This window comes from Triplophysa rosa, linkage group LG23 (assembly GCF_024868665.1).
Source record: "Triplophysa rosa linkage group LG23, Trosa_1v2, whole genome shotgun sequence".
NCBI lineage: Eukaryota > Metazoa > Chordata > Actinopteri > Cypriniformes > Nemacheilidae > Triplophysa > Triplophysa rosa.
The window spans coordinates 8,498,561-8,515,158 of NC_079912.1; the positions used below are offsets into that span (position 1 = coordinate 8,498,561).

The window sequence follows — 16,598 nt, forward strand, 5'->3', positions numbered from 1 at the left end:
GGCGAGAGGATTCGAGCGAGTGAGCGGAGGATTATGAGCGGGAAGCTCTGACCATAAAAAGACTGTTCTTGCCTTAAAGTGAAGGGGTTTTGATTTAGGCGCGTACAGTGCTTGTGCTATTGTGGCAAGGTGGGCGTGGTTCAGCGAAGTCTGCAGCAGGAGAGAGAGTGAGGAGACGAGCGGTGAGTGAGTGGCGCTCGCACAAATAATGAACACCTGTGCCTTGTTCCAGTAACTGGCGTGGAGAGGCTTAAAAGCAGCAAGGCAGAGACAGTCGGGGAGAGAGACCGGAGCTGACGGCTGGAGGCGAGAGGATTCGAGCGAGTGAGCGGAGGATTATGAGCGGGAAGCTCTGACCATAAAAAGACTGTTCTTGCCTTAAAGTGAAGGGGTTTTGATTTAGGCGCGTACAGTGCTTGTGCTATTGTTTATTAATAAAGTGCTTAGTCGTCAGCTCTACCCTGATTCCAGCCTCTTCCTTCCGGTTCCTTTGAAGTCTTGTTACACTAGTATATATTGTAAAGTATTTAGTTAGTGGTAAGCTTATATTCCAATATCCCCCACTCCCTTTCGAAGCACTACGGTGGCTGACACAGGACTAAGATGTCGTCACGTTTTCGCTTCTTTGCTGAAGGAGATGACGTATTAACAAAACACGTTCTGTAGAGCAGTTTGTCCGTTTAGGGCTACTGTAGAAACAACATGGTGGATTCCATGCAAGGCGACCCGCGGTGTATGAAGTAGGGATGGGCAATATCATATCCCACGATAGGAATTAGTCTTCCCGCGATACAAATGATAAATCCTAGTTGATGACTGTAGCAAGGTTCAAAGTAGGGAAGGAAGGAGGCGGGAACCGTCGAACATTCGAAACATTTTTAATCAAAAATAAATACACAAAAATACAAAAGTAACAAGCCGGCAGCCCCTCGCGGATGACTGCCAGCAACACGAACATAAACAAAACTTAACCAATGTCCGGGTCCGGTCCTCTCTCGTCGGCAGTCCTGTCGCTCATCCTCTTATGCTCCCGATCTCCTCCGTGAGGCATGCGGGACCGGTGCGCGTACAGCTGATACTCATTATCACTCACGCCACCGGCCCCGCCTTCCTGCCCCACGGCTCTCGTCCCGCCTTCCTCGCTACAATGACGTATTTCTTTGTGAGACCCATTCACAGCTCATATGCGGAGTGAAAACGGGCATAGCGGAGGGCGGACGTGAAGCTGAGAAAGAGTTTTCAGAGTGCACTAAAAGAGGAGCTCTAACTCTCGTGAAGGATGGCACTGTAGATGCATCCGAGTTAATGTTTACTTTCACTTTCGTTTTATTTAATTTGTTTGTTAAGTATATTTGTTGATAGTCATAATACATTAAAACACCACAACATTTAGTTTGGCTAAAAGTCTTTATTTAAACATTCGTTAGATGTTTTGAGCGCATGCGCATTGCACAAATTGTTTAATATGATTTCTTGCCTGTTATATACAGGATGCATGAACGGAGCGTCCCGTGCGCAGCTCGCGCTCACATGTGCTTTCATAGCAACACAGCTGCAACGCAGCTCGTATCATTATCGCAACAAATACCAGAAAATATCGTGGCAGAGTTTTATGGCCATATCGCCCATCCCTAGTATGTAGATAGAAATAGCTCATTTTAAGTTAATAAAAACATAACTCTTCATTACGTAAGGTCTTTATACACCTCTGAACACATAGTTGCGTTTATCATATTGCATTTCTGTCACAAGATCCTACAAAATTTACATTGGACCTTTAAAATAGAAAATAGTAAAAATAGAACCATCATTTAAAATGACTGGTAAAGCAAATTTGATGTACTTAAACAGATAAGGCAGCACAATTGTTTTACAGTATATGAGCATGGCACAATGGGTTCTGATCCTATTCGGTCACTATTGGATTACAGCCGCATTACTTCATATTTGAGATTGCTGTCATTTGTACATTTAACCTGGGGAAGACCTAAGACATTAATAATTCTCTCTAAATAGTTCTGCTCACCCTTCGTTCTAACTAAACATCATCAGTGCAGCACAGAATTGAGTTTAAACTCATTCCCTCCCATGTGGATCAACTTATATAGCCTCACTGTAGACACAGATCAAATGTATATGTACTGCAATGAATCATGTAGCGTGCAGAGACCCACCCTTATTTAGCTTAGATTTGATCTGTCTGCCTCACACAATGATGCTAAATTGGTTTCTTTCTCTTTTCTTTCATCTTTAGAGCAGAAGTTCATTACAGTATCTCATTAAACAGACACAGATCAAACATACTGTACATGCATTCTAATAAGGCCGTCCGTTTCATCCTGGACTCGCGTGCATGTTTGAGTACATGTGAGATGAGGTAGAGTCGAATGTGGGTGCCGCTCTACCGTCAGGCTGTTTGCTTTCCTAAATGAATGTAATGGTGCAAAGGGAGAATAAATTGCCTGCCTCTTATTCCATCTTATCCTGTCCATCCCAGAGGGGCCTCTCTAAAATGGGCCAAAAAAATGAAAACGGACATAGTCGGATAATTCACTTGCTTCTCGCCTCCAAGATACCAGAGACTATCAGCGCACAAAGAGCATGATAAGACGCCCGTGCACGCTGTGTTGCGGCCTCTGGCCTGAAACACATGGTATGAATTCATACGTGTGTTTGTTCCTGCAAATTTTTTTTTTTTCTCCGCCAGTATTTTTTTTTTGTTTTCTTTAAGAAATATAAGCATACATAAACAATTTTGCGTTAAAGTATACAGTATGAAGACAACAGGATTTGTTTTGGAAAATGTAGCATTAGAGTTCAAATTTTAATAAGTGAACCCCACTCAATTAGACAAAAAAATAGACAAAAGGACCAGAGAAATAAAGTCCGACATCTGTCTTTCTGCTGTTTCATTGCCACCAAAAGGCCATACGCGAGCAGCTTCTCAGTTGGAAGCAGAAGAAGAGTGAACACAGAAAGCAATAAGTGAACGCTTTGCTGCTGATGTAAGCAGTTGAAATTGGCATACAATCATAGGCGGTGTCATTACGAGTGTGTGCTCGATATATATGAGATTTGACTTTCCCTTGGGCTTAATGAAAGAACAGATTAAACATTCACGCACATCAACATATGCAGCCGCCTCAGAGAGCCCAGCTATTTACAAATGAATTATTAACAAAAACTATTTAAGCGAGCGCGCTATAGATGCGCAGTGATATAATGACGGCGTAATTGATTTGGTGAGGTGAAGAAAAAACAACAAATACAATAAAGTAAAATCACAGCCGTTATTAAGATTAACATTTGATTAGAGATTCATTAAAATGTATGTTTGAGGATAATGCAATATAGCCTTTGGTTGCATTATCGGGTAAGTAAATATTTTATAATTGTATAACCTCATTTGTAAAGAAGAAATGGAATCTGTCTGATGTATCACTGGGGTTTGAGATGCCTTAGTAATGCATCCAGAGAACCCAACAAAAAAAGGTTTCTAGGAATCTAACCACTTGTCATTCATAAAGTTCAACATATAAAAGGCAAAGTTCACCCAAAAATGAAAATTCTGTCATCATTTACTCACTCTGTAGCTGTTCCAAATCTGTATACATTTTGTTGTTCTGCTGAACACAAAGAAAGATATTTGGAAGAATGTCTGTAACTAAACAGTTCTGGGGCACCATTGACATAGTAGTGAAAAAACTATTATGGTAGTCAATGGTGACCCAGAACTGTTTAGTTTCCCACATTCTTCAAAATATCTTCTTATTTCTTTGTTCTGGTGAACCCAGATGAAGAAATTTGGAAGAATGTTTGTAACCAAACAGTTCTGGGCCACCATTGAGTCCCACAGTAGAGAAAAAAACTACTAGGGTAGTCAATGGTGACCCAAAATCGTTAAGTTTTCCACATTCTTCTAAATATCTTCTTATTTCTTTGTTCTGGTGAACCCAGATGAAGAAATTTGTAAAAATGTTTGTAACCAAACAGTTCTGGGCCACCATTGAGTTCCACAGTAGGGAAAAACTACTATGGTGGTCAATGGTGACCCAAAACCGTTTAGTTTTCCACATTCTTCAAAATGTCTTTGTTTCTGTTTAACAGAACAAAGAAACTCACACAGGTTTGGAACAGTTTGAGAGAGAGTAAATGATGACTGTTTTCATTTTTGGGTGAACTGTCCCTTGAACAATGTTCACCAAGGAATATTCCATTCTGCAACTCTCACATAAAATATTAATTCACATGCAAGTTTAACATCCTGTATACTAAAAAAATGTACTTTATGAAAAAGTAAATAAATAAATAAGTGCACAATGATGATGGTGGTGGTTCAGAGTGAAGGCTCATATCATGTCTACGTCTAAAAGCCGGGCATAACCAAGACAGCTAAGCCATATTAGCATAGTAGAAGAACTGTGAAGGAGTCAGCGTGGAAAAGTGAAGAGATTTTCTCTGCTGAGATTAACGACCTTCCGGGCCAATTATCAAGCCTTACAATCACACACCCTCCACCCCAAAGAAGGTGCAAAAATCAAGAAAAAGGAAAGAACAGGAAAAAAAGCACAACTGCTTTTTTTCCCAAAATGCAAGCTGCTACCTTTTTATCAATAGCTATTTAGATACAAGCGCCCCATAATCCAATTTCAACACCCTGCAAAGTCAGGAAAAACTGGATTTAGAGGCAGAAGTGAAAAGAGGTGAAGAGAAACCTGTGAGACTCTTTACACCGTTCCTGCTAACACTGCTCTCTGGAGCGTGAGCTTCTTCCCCCGACAGCTCTCTCTCTCTCTCTCTCATCGAGTCTCACCTTGACTTAGAGCAGCTTAAAGAATCTCTCTCTAATGGGAACAGCCGTCAATCAAATCATGTGCATCAAAGAAGTGACAGTCTGCTTCACGCTCACCAAAATATCATTTGTGTGACACCTGACAGCTCAAAACACTGCTCTCGACTCATGTCACCAACCCCAGGGTAGCGTAAGGTCCGTCCTCTAAGTTTCCTGTCTGAAAATAGAGGTCATTCAGTCTTACCTTAATATAAAACAAAGTCAACATGAAAATTCTATTGATTTTTGGGATAAAGACACTTGGCTGGTTCTTTTATTATAAAAGATTTATTATACCATTTGTGGAGAAACATATTTTCGCTTCTTTGCTTTCTTGTCTTTTACTGACTGAATCATTGTCACCCAAGTAAACAACTGTACAAAAGATTTAGTTTATTATGGTTTGTAGATTATTTTATGATAATATTTAAATAGGGACGCCTTAATTAAAATAGGAAAGCAAAATGAATGATACAATGCCAACTTTTAATCATTATGATTGTATAATGCGAAAATTGCTGTTAATTAATATTAGATAATATAAATAGTTACTTATATCTGATTCCATTTAGTGAAAGCTGCTGAAACATGCCTTGTTTACTTTTTTTACGTAGACTTTTACTTTGCTTCAGTGTTTTTTTATTTTTAAATCTACTTGGCTTTCCATTTAAAAACTATTTCAGAGCATCTCTGAGAAGATCGTTGATAACCAAACTCAAAACCAATGCAAGTCAATAGACACCGCCGTTGTTCAGTTGCCAACATTCTTCAAAATATCTTCTTTTTTGTTCTGCAGGAGAAAGTCATACAGGTTTGAAATGACGTGAGGGTGAATAAACGATGACAGAATATTCATTTTTGGGTGAACTGTCCTTTTAAAAATGAAAAGCACTATCGTGACTACAGGCGTGGAGATGTGAGGTATAAGTTACGGTCACTAGAAACTGCCTCTATTAACAGACATGTACAGATTCTGCTTTGGGTCATTCATATGGACTGTGTGCCAACTGCTTTTCAGTCTTTCATTTGGAAAAAGCCAATAAGAAACTACAATAATAAAAGAAGGGGTTTCTGGCTAATGGAGCTTTGCTTTACAATACGAGTAAAAACGGGAGAGGGTGTTCACTAGCCCAGGCCTCATCTTACAAACCTTTTTACTGGGCAAAAAGCCTGGACTCTCCACAGTTTACTGCCACTCTGACCTTCCGATTGGGACACTGTTAAAGGCAGACATACCGGACCCAGACATTTGGTAATTGTCCGAGCGTATTTATTCAGCTGCACAATGGTGAGATAGAGACGTTTTTTCCTTTTTCCGCAGAAGGTTTTAGTCTTCAGAGATCCAAGCGCCCTCATCAGCGAAGGGTCTGGACACATTTTTGGCCACAAAGAAGAGAGGCTTTCATTGATTTTATAGACATTGGTTGTGCTGTGTAGACACAACCATGTGGATGAAATCACACACATGGAAACACAAAGGCGATTGTTAACGATCCCAAGCTGCAGCTGGGTGGGATGTAAAGACTGACCTCAAATAGGTTGATTGAATTTTGTCTATAAGGCCCTCGGCACACTACTCCCTTCGGCTTGTATACGATGACGGCACTACGGCTTTACATCACTGGAGCCTGTATCCAATACACTCCACTGTCCGGAGCATTAACGGAATCCAACATAATCATGGCGTCACCTCACTTTTAACACCAATAAATCAATGGCTCGTCTATTGTCCACGGCTAATGCACATAGGAGGCCTTGACCAGTCCAATGTAATGGACATTTATTTGATATTTATTTGAACATGCTTGAAAATTAATGACGTGCTCCCTCAGTGCGTTCCATGCTTTATTTTTTCCTGTCTTTATGTACTGTAACGTCATGCGGTCATAAGGAAGTCAGGAGATGCACATCCTACCATTTTCTACAGCATGTTGCTCTGTCGTTCTCTGCATTTTAGGTATCATAGGTGTGCTCCTGAAGCAAAGTATATTGCTATAATTCTAGCCTCTTATTTTTTTAGCATTGGATGCATCCTTCACAAAGAATGCAATCCCAAAAATGCACTGATACATACTCATTTTTTACTGAAAATAATAATGACAGAAATTTGCTTTAAAGATTGTACCATTAGCTTGTCACAGTCAATGACCTAAAGAAATGCTAGAAAATGTGTAAAACCGTGGTATAGGGTGAAGGGGAAAACTGCGAGGTTTCAGGCCAGACTGAAATCCAGAGTAAACACAAACGCAGGAGGGGGGTTGTGTTACATGATTCACAGATTTTTACCCTCAGGCGCAAGAGAAAGGCATTGCTTGAGGCTAGGCACCGCTGAAACTACAGCACAACACCGCCCGCCGCTTTGAACTGATCTACCAACTCAAGAGGCTGCAAACTATCAACGCATGACAAGACTGTTGAGTACCGAGATGTACCCAGTGGCATGTGACTCTGAAGTCATTCGAAAGTCAATAAGGTTCTAGTTAGTAGATAAATAATAAAGTATAAAGTAAAATATAAAGTATATAAAAGTACATTTTTGCGTATCTGATTAAAAAACTGAATTTCATAAAAACATGTCCTGATATATATAATAAAATAGTTATTTTAAAATTTGTAAAATTGAAATATATAACATAAATATAGAATATATTTAATATAATATATAATATAATTAATTAAATGGTACTTAATAAATACATATATAAATTAATTTATATGTATTTTAATTTATATAAATTACATAATATTATAATTTATATATAAATTATATAAACTCCTATTTAAGGATGTACTGTATATTAAATATTTTACATAATTAATTACATCACAAACTATTAGGTATCTACTAACAACAACAGCAGTAATAATAATAATAATGGTGATAATAATAATAATTATTATTAATCTCAATAAATTGAACAGAAAACAGGAAACTTTCGCGCTTATGTTATTTCCCAAAAACAAATCTCCCACAAGGTCTTAAAATCTCCTTTTCAAGCGAATAAAAAAAAAACTCATTGAACTCAGAAACTTTTTTATGTGACAAAACTTGTCACCTTGAACCTGCGGCAAATTTCACATCTACTTGTAATGAGCTAAAGGTGACGTTCACTCAAGGGCTGTTTATTTCACGAGTCAGACACTATGAAAGTTCTATTAGCTTTCATTTAGAAATGCAAATGTTTGTTTGCGGTTTGTTTTGACTCACCGAGAGTCGGGCCTTTACAAATGGAGAGATGTGGCTGTCTCGAATTTGAATGCATTACGGCGTTTACACAGATTACGGCCCTCGGAGCCAAATACGAATGAAAGTATGCAATTTATTCCAGAGGCACGGCGACAAATATTACAACGTATTTCACAAAGGCTTCCTTCTAAGTGATATGCAAAGCAGTGTGAAGTTCTAAACTCGCTATTTAAAATAAAGGCAGGATGATTTGCATGTAAACTGATCTCAAGCAGATAAGTTTGTGTCTGCCGGTTTATTGCTTTGTTTTCTGAAACAAATTGTTTCAATATTTTTTCTTTACGTAGGGGAAAAGATTCTAGATGCGGCTATTTAGGATCTCTTCATATGCCGCTCATACTCTGAAGATGTTGTAAAACCATAGTACTAAAGTCAAGTTTTTGCATTTTCTCTCCATTTAACCTTCAACAGTTTGAAACATAATTTGGTTAATGAAGAACAAATGACGTTTTATTTGGGTCCTGCTTTTTTAAGGAACATTCGAGAGACAAAGACCCCAGTAATCTGTGTCTTGTCAGTAGATTTACAAGTTTAATATGATTGTTATAAACTGTGCTTAAATCTGACAATCTGGTCTGCAAAAAAAGGAAAAACAATACATATTCTACATCAAAATCTGGTTATGCTTCCACATTGATTGCATAGCTCAATACTCTCACTATTTGTCATCATCTCATTTGTGTTTGTTTATTTTAAGAGAAATATCTGAGACACTTAATAAGTCAATAACCCATTACGATCCATTAAGGCTAATAAGCTATACAATAACAACACTAAAATAACTAAAATATATATCTGCTGCAATATCCTGATTTTATTTCATTCTTTGTTATTACTTGTTTTCTTTGCTTCCTTTCACTTCCTTTAAAAAAAGACTGTAATAATAATAATATTATTTCAATTAATAATTAATACTAATATACGTATTATTACTATTATTGTTATTATTACTATTAATAATAAAATAATTGACAAATAAATTACTGTTAATAATATATAATTAATAACTATTTAACAATGAATAATAAAAAATATATAAAAGGTAATCTTAGTAATAATAATTTTTGCATTTTATCATAATACAAACCCAGGCTCCAATAGTAATGTTTCCGTATACTGAAATAAAACCGTAAATCACATTTACCACAGCGTAACCCGCTTCAGGGCGCTGGGGATCGACTGCTGCCCTTTTGCTGCCACCAGAGATATTGGCACACAGATTAGCCAGATTATTGAGTGACTGCATAACCTTGTCATATTCTCACTGTGACCAAGTGGCGGGGGGGTCTCGGTGGGTGATCTCATGACAGTTGGTGAGTGGGGGGGTTTACGCCCCTGCTGGGAGAACAGCAGTTGGAGACCTAATAATCCCCCTCCCACTGCACCCTGGGAAAGGTCAGACACCCAGAGTGACATATGTCAGTCATTGCCTTCGCTCCACTGCCGGCAATTATCCGCCGCCTTAATAAACCCAGAGAGAGTAATTACTGTTTAGCAAAGTGACACGCCGGCCTTTCACAGCATTTCCATAACTAATCCGGCAGGGTAATAAAATCATTGAAGTAATGAATTTGTCAATGTAAATACATCGACATAATGCAGTAATGCTGATAGCAGCAGCCAATCAGTGAGTGGCTTTAACTTCTTTTATACATTAATGGCTGTTTATTGGCAGATTTGACAAAAATAATAACCTTGATGAATTTGACAGCTGGAGGATATTAATATTACACTATCATGTGGAGTGGAGATGGAGAGCTGGTGAAAACTGTAGTACTTGGAATGACTATTGCATATACAGTACATACCATAAAACAAATAGAAACAATAAATGTAAATGAATTCCCCGCATCAAATATACAATTTATGTAACACAAATCATTAAGTTAATCAACACAACAAGGTGGAAATTCAGGTTTTGATCAACTCTTTGTTCGATAAAGTGCTTTCCGTGTTTTAAACGCTTTCATCTGGCACCAACTAGCAACAGCAATGGTTTTGCCGAACCGCAATGTAAACTAAAGGCCTTTAGGACAAAACTCAATGTGTGCCATCCAAACTTTCACTGTTTCAATAGCAAACGCATTACACATATGAATTGCCTTCATCACACCATTATAAACGCCAGATTTGTACTGTACAGATGACTTTTTCCCTCTGAACGACACAGATTGACAGAGATTGTGAAGAGCCGTCCAGAGAATTATCAATGATTTACCTGTGCTATAACACCAGCCACTGGGACACATCTGAGAAATCTGATTATAGTGCTTTTTTCACTTTGTCTTCGCACTATGAAGGGGGGATAAGAGCAGCTTTTCATTTTTAAAACTCGATTTTCACACGGGAACAAAAAATAAAGGGACGAACTCAGAGGTCTGCAAAAGAATGGTCCCCTTTCTGATCAAAAATGAAAGATGGTGGCCTTCACCCTCATACAACCTTCAAAATCAGAAATATTCGACAACTCAAAATATTTTATAGAAAACATTCTTTGAATGTCAGCCAGCAGTATGCATACCTTTGAAATACATATAAGACATCACTAATGTCAAGAACATGTCAACGCACGTTATTGTTTTATCGCTCTTATACAACTTGCTATTGTAATTGCTTTCACAAACACTCACAATCCAGGTCCAACTTATTTAACCTGATAAATCAGCATCATGAGTAATAGCAAAAAGATTAACAGAGTGCTTACCTGTCTGTGGAGTGTGTCCGTCCATTGCGGGGCTTGTTGACCTGGGCATAGAGAGATTCTAAGGGCAGGGGTTGGTCTCTGGGGCTTTCCGGAGCTGGAGGATTCTGGCTCAGGTCCGTACTGCTGTTCAGAGAAGAGTCCAGAGAGCCGATCCCCGCGTAGGTGTGCTCCTCGTCCGAACTGAAGGTTCTGATGTCCTGGATCTCAGCATAGTCTTGTTCTTTGGCCTGTCGCTCTCGAAGCTCTCGGGTCTTAGCTTGAATCCTACAAACACAAGTGTAATGTAGTTTTAGGGTTCATATGCATGATTTCTAGTAGATTGCACTTAATTTTTTAGGGAACAGATCTAATAAGGGTTAAATGTCTAGTGTATGAAATGTAGCGGCATCTAGTGGTGAGGTTGCGAATTGCAACCAACGGCTGACTCCCTTTTGATGCACTACGGTGGCTGACTAATATCTTGTCACGTTTTCGCTTTTTTGCTGAAGGACATAACGTATTTATGTATATTTTGTTGCATTTCTGTCAACAGATCCTCATAAGAATTACACATTGGACATTTAACAGTAAAGCCTTTTCTTTGATTCTGCGTTGGACCTATGCCGTAGCCTACGCAGAGACGCATACCTTACTCCGTAGACTGACGTGCAATGCGACACGGACCGCAAGTGCTGTGATTGGTCTGCTTGAACCACGTCCCTTCAGGTCAAAAAACCCTGCGATAGTGTCAGGTTTCATACGCATTTCCGAATGAATTATCAAAATAAATTTAAACAAATTTAACAACTCAAGCTGCGAAAGTGACTTTGAGTTACTTGCCGCTATCACTGCTAAATACTTCTCAAACAGCGTACACAACGAACCGCTTCTTCTTCGGCTCTTGTCTTGGTTACACAAGCAACTGTTTTATTGTATTTCTTCTGGAAGTCCTTCACTACAAGTGAAACCCCCTAAATAAAAAAGGATCCCTCAAGCTCTTCCTCTTGAGTGCATTTCAAACAGATTCTGTTAAAGGTTGCAGACTCTCACTTGATGAAGTGAACTATGGAGAACGCATGCTTGTCAATACATGGATTCCCTAACACAGACAGTGGGAAAGGGAGTGATTCCTTCCTAAAATCAGTTCTTAAAAGACAGGAAGAAAGAGCCACTTCTGATCTTTGGCCAAACCTTTCTCTCAGTAGGAGATATCAAAGGCCATTCCTGGTGAGTTGAACTGAATGAGTCTTTTTGTGTGTAATAGTCCACATGTTGCACAGAATGCACTGTATCGAAAGAAACAGGATCCTCTGGAATGGGAATTCTAGTGGGATAAGAGGAAAAACCAGTGTGAAGCCTCCTGTAGGGTGACCTCTGCCTCGGTACCCACCCACCTTATAAAATCCAGATGGGCTTTTGGAAATTTGAGGGATGCCCTGTTATGAGAACCGGTGGGCGGAGTGCGACGCTCCCCTCCCCGGGCCGGTTTCAGCACCGTACCTCCTCACCACCCCAGGTCGGATTTGACCTTTGACCCTGGACATCTTCCCGTCAGGTCTTTGATTGACAGCTGCACCAGGCCTGAGGAGAGTCGCAAGATTTTCCCACCAAGACCGAACGTTTCCACACATTCTCATAAGCATGATCTAATTTATGAACAATGAGTGTTTTCTCTCGGTCACAGTCTAATACAATTACAATGCCATTGACTGTCTCTCTCTCTCTCCCTCGCTTCAGAAAATCCAATTCTCTGTGCTAGAATTGTGTATATTTATGAGTCACGTTAATAGTCGGGGCGTGATGGGAAACACTGGGAAATCAACATCAGCATATTTTCATATTTTGCGTGTGTGCATTGTGGGATTTTTAAAGGGGCAGTACACTCAAAAATGAAAATTATGCCAGCGTTTACATATTCACATGTTGTTTTGAAAGAGGAGAATGTCAAAGCAGTGCTTTCATACAAAGAAAGTGTATAGGGACCACATTGTGCTCACCATTTACTTTCATTCAAAAACCATTTAGCTAAATTGTGTTCAATACACGAAAGACAGCTGTAAAGGTTTGGAAAGACATGAGGATATAAAATAGTATCAGATTTTTTCCCCTCTACCTTTTGGGTTCATTGAGTCTATATTTTGGACCTTGCCCTTACAAGTTGCTTTTTTACCTCGGGGTATGAATAAAGATATCTGATACCGGTGAGGCTCCAGTCCACCTGCCGTCTATACTGCAAAACTGATGTCACCTCACTGCCGGTAAGAAACCTGCTTCACGTTATGACAACTTACGGAAACTCGATTGGAGGACGACGCCTCTGGCGCTGTGACTATAATGGCCAAATCAAATCTGCAAGAGCGATATCTGTGTTTGAAAGGGATAATGAGGACATTGAGGAAGAGGTCCAGTCTAACCTGCCCGCTGGAGTATGATACTAAAAACTAATTTACTGCAGTGGCCAGGGAATGGACAACAGAGATGTGTGTGTGACAGGGTTAACATCTGATTTAAAACATGTATGACAACATCTGACACTGTGACACTGTAGGGACAGTTATGCTCATATAAACTCTAAGTGATAACACGTGATTGACATCTTTTTGTAAATATAAACACGTTTTGTCAGCCACATGGTTTCTATTTCTGTGGCATGCTACAAACAAAGACAAAGAAATCACATTGATACAAATTCCTGCTCTTAATAAACAAAATATGCTGCGACTTGATGTTGTATTGTCGCTTTTTGCAGCAAGGTTGCTTTCATCGAGTAACGTGATATTTAAAACATTATGTTGTCTCTGGTAAGACTGAGTAAATTAGCCAGACATGTGCGTGTATGTGCGCCTGAACTCCAAGCTCAATGTGTTCTGAATGTCGTCCACCTTTAGTTCATTACACAACAAATGGTCCAGAATGGTGTTAACAAAGAGAACAGACCTGGAAACAATGAACACATCATTACTGGTCACTGGTCTCTCTCTCTCTCTCTTTCTCTTTATCATTCAATTCAGACCTTTAGCGGGAAAAACTACTTTAAAAGTTAAAGTACAAAAAAGCAACTTTTAGTTACATTACTAGCACTAGCGACTTACAAAAGCAACTGCATAGAAGCTACAGCTGCGGAAAAAAGACACCATTCCAAATAGTCATTTAATCAGCATTTCTAGATGTATTGTGTCCATTCCAGTCCAGTGTCTATTAGATTCCAACAAAATCAAAACTCAGGAGTGACAAAGTCATCCATCAGCAATGTGAAAACTGTTATTACAAGATTAACACATTTAAAAAAATACAATTTGAACTTTGTCTAAATACATGTACAAATATTGCTGTTATATAGCTTAAAAGTAAAAAAAAAGTATTTGTAGTGTTTGAGGTCTTAAAGGACCCACTGCATGAAAGTCAATTTTTTTCTGTATTTAAGTCCTATAATCGGGTCCCCGGTACATTTAGCAACACAGAAAACGTGAAAAACAAGATCCAAGTAAGTTTGTTTTGATGAGCCTTTCTCTGCAAGCATGTGAGAAATCGAGCCATTTAGATTTCGCTCCTGACGTAGACGCAGGCTCTTATTATAATATTACCCCCTTAATCTACACTATTCCACCCACGGCGCTGCCACCATTGTTGTTTTCACAAGTGACAGCGGTGTACGTGACACCATGGCTAAAGTTCGTGGAAAACATGCAACGTAGTCGCTGCACAGAGTCCAAACCTCGGAAGAGACAGGAGTGGATTTATTTTATTTTTAGTGGCGATCCCTCAGAAACCATAAGTAAAAACCTGCTTGTTTGCGCGAATCACTTCAAGCCGGAGTGCTTTATCAACCTGGGACAGTACAAGCAGGATTAGCTTCAAAGTTGTTCCTCAAGAGGGGTCGAGACCAACTGAACGAGACAAAGCTGCCGATCTAAGTAATATTTATTAACAGTCTGAATTGACGTACAGTACATGTATATATGTATATATAGGAGGATAACGTTAGTATATGATAGCGAAGGGAGCTAAGTCAGTCACGGGCTAAATAGAACATTCAAATCCAGTGTTAAACTTACTCTATATTTATATGTTATTTGGCAGATGGACACTTGGAGTTTAGCTGTATGAATGTTAATACATTATGTGCGTTAATATGTTCAGCTGCAGCAAGCTGTTTGTTTTGCTAATGAACAGGGGCGAACACTGCGGTTAGTTTCAATTTAAACGTCTCAAATCATTCGTCCTAAGGCTGAAAAATCTGTCATAGCATAACGTTACTAGTTATGCTCTCACATTGTGTGTGTAACGTTATAACTTGTCAATGACAAGCGCTAAAATCCACGTAATTCCGCTGAGATCTGCAGGTGCGCATTCCGTGGATTTTAGGCAAGCATACACGCACAACGTGAGTGCTGTTTGCTTTGACGGATTTTTTAGTCTCCGGATGAATGATTTGAGACGTTTAAAACTAAACTAACCGCAGAGGAGTTCAGGAAATATTATTTAGCTAAACCATTGCCATGGCAGAACTACACGTGTGTTGACTCGCTGGACTGAAGGGGGGTTGGGTGCCCTGTAACTCATTATCATTTAAAGAGACATGCACCAAAACGGGTTGCTGTGAGCATGGCTGTTTTTGACGTGGCAAAAAGGTTCTTGTTTACACAGCCATTGAGTGTTTATAAGCAAAATATGTTCCAGACATTTCATGAAGACCCTAATAAATCATACCAACTTGTTGAAAGTGCTCATTTTATGAGTCCTTTAAAAAAATACAAAGCATATCTTCTGTTATTTTGACCCGTTTCTCTAGTTTTCATTTTCTACTAATAAATGCAAATAGAAATATTTTTTTATGAAAAATGTGATTATCATATTAATGCTGCAATCCATAACATTTGACTCTCTTATCGCCATCTCTGTTTGAAACATAAAATTGCAGGTTACTTTATGCACTTCTATTCCTGTGGGTCAAACTGACATTTCCTGCGAAATTGCATCCAACAGTGCAATTTATAAATCACTATTGTAAGGGTAAGGCAACAAGCCAGTTTTGATCACTGATTATAAAATGGTCAGTTCTGGTCCTTGATTCCGATTGGTTGAGCTGTGTTCTATGCCATTATACAATACCCAGTAACCCACTACTTCTTGAGGCATATTGCTTTATTTTATGTACTTGCTCAATAACTGATTTTTGTTTATTTTGAACCACTTAAAAGTTACGAATTGCAGCTTTAAAACCGCATGCACAACACAACATTTAAGAAAAACAGCACTGTAGTGTTACTGTTTTGCCACACTTCATTAGCAGAATGATCTATAAGTAGCTGTACAAGCAACACTGTTTTTAAAGCAGCTGAACTACAGCGAGAAACCGTCAATTTAGTATACATTCTGGTTAGTGCTCTGAAAACACTGCAGCTCATATTGAGACGTGTAAGTAGGCCTACAGTACATGAGTCATGACAGCCCAAAAAAACCTAGAAAACAACAAAAGATTACAAAGTTGAAAGAAAAATCCCCCAATGATGTCTAAAAAAACAACAACGAGAATGCAAATCCCTCTTTGCGACTTTCTAGGCTCAAAGCTAATTAGTGCACATCGCTACTACTGTATGTGTGTGTGTGTGTGTGTGTGTGTGTGTGTGTGTGTGTGTGTGTGTGCGTGCGTGCGTGCGTGCGTGCGTGCGTGCGTGCGTGTGTGTGTGGGTGGGCGGAAAGTCTCTAAACTGCAGGAAAAAGATAATAAATTTGTGTTTCACAATGAGATATATGTAGATTCAAGTGTTATGTACATACAGTGCCAGAGTAAAAAAAAGAGTATGTGTTCACTCTTTGTCGATGAAGACGTAAGT

General features: G+C 39.0%; 1 protein-coding gene across 4 annotated transcripts in view; it reads right to left on the reverse strand.

The window, feature by feature from the left end:
• pard3aa (par-3 family cell polarity regulator alpha, a) overlaps nucleotides 1-16,598 on the reverse strand; it is a 426,846-nt gene that overhangs the window by 79,338 nt on the left and 330,910 nt on the right. For all 4 annotated transcript variants that reach the window (XM_057322206.1, XM_057322207.1, XM_057322205.1 and 1 more), the window contains one exon: nucleotides 10,783-11,046. In XM_057322206.1, the coding sequence (XP_057178189.1) occupies nucleotides 10,783-11,046 (264 nt within the window). The remainder of the gene's footprint in view (nucleotides 1-10,782; nucleotides 11,047-16,598) is intronic.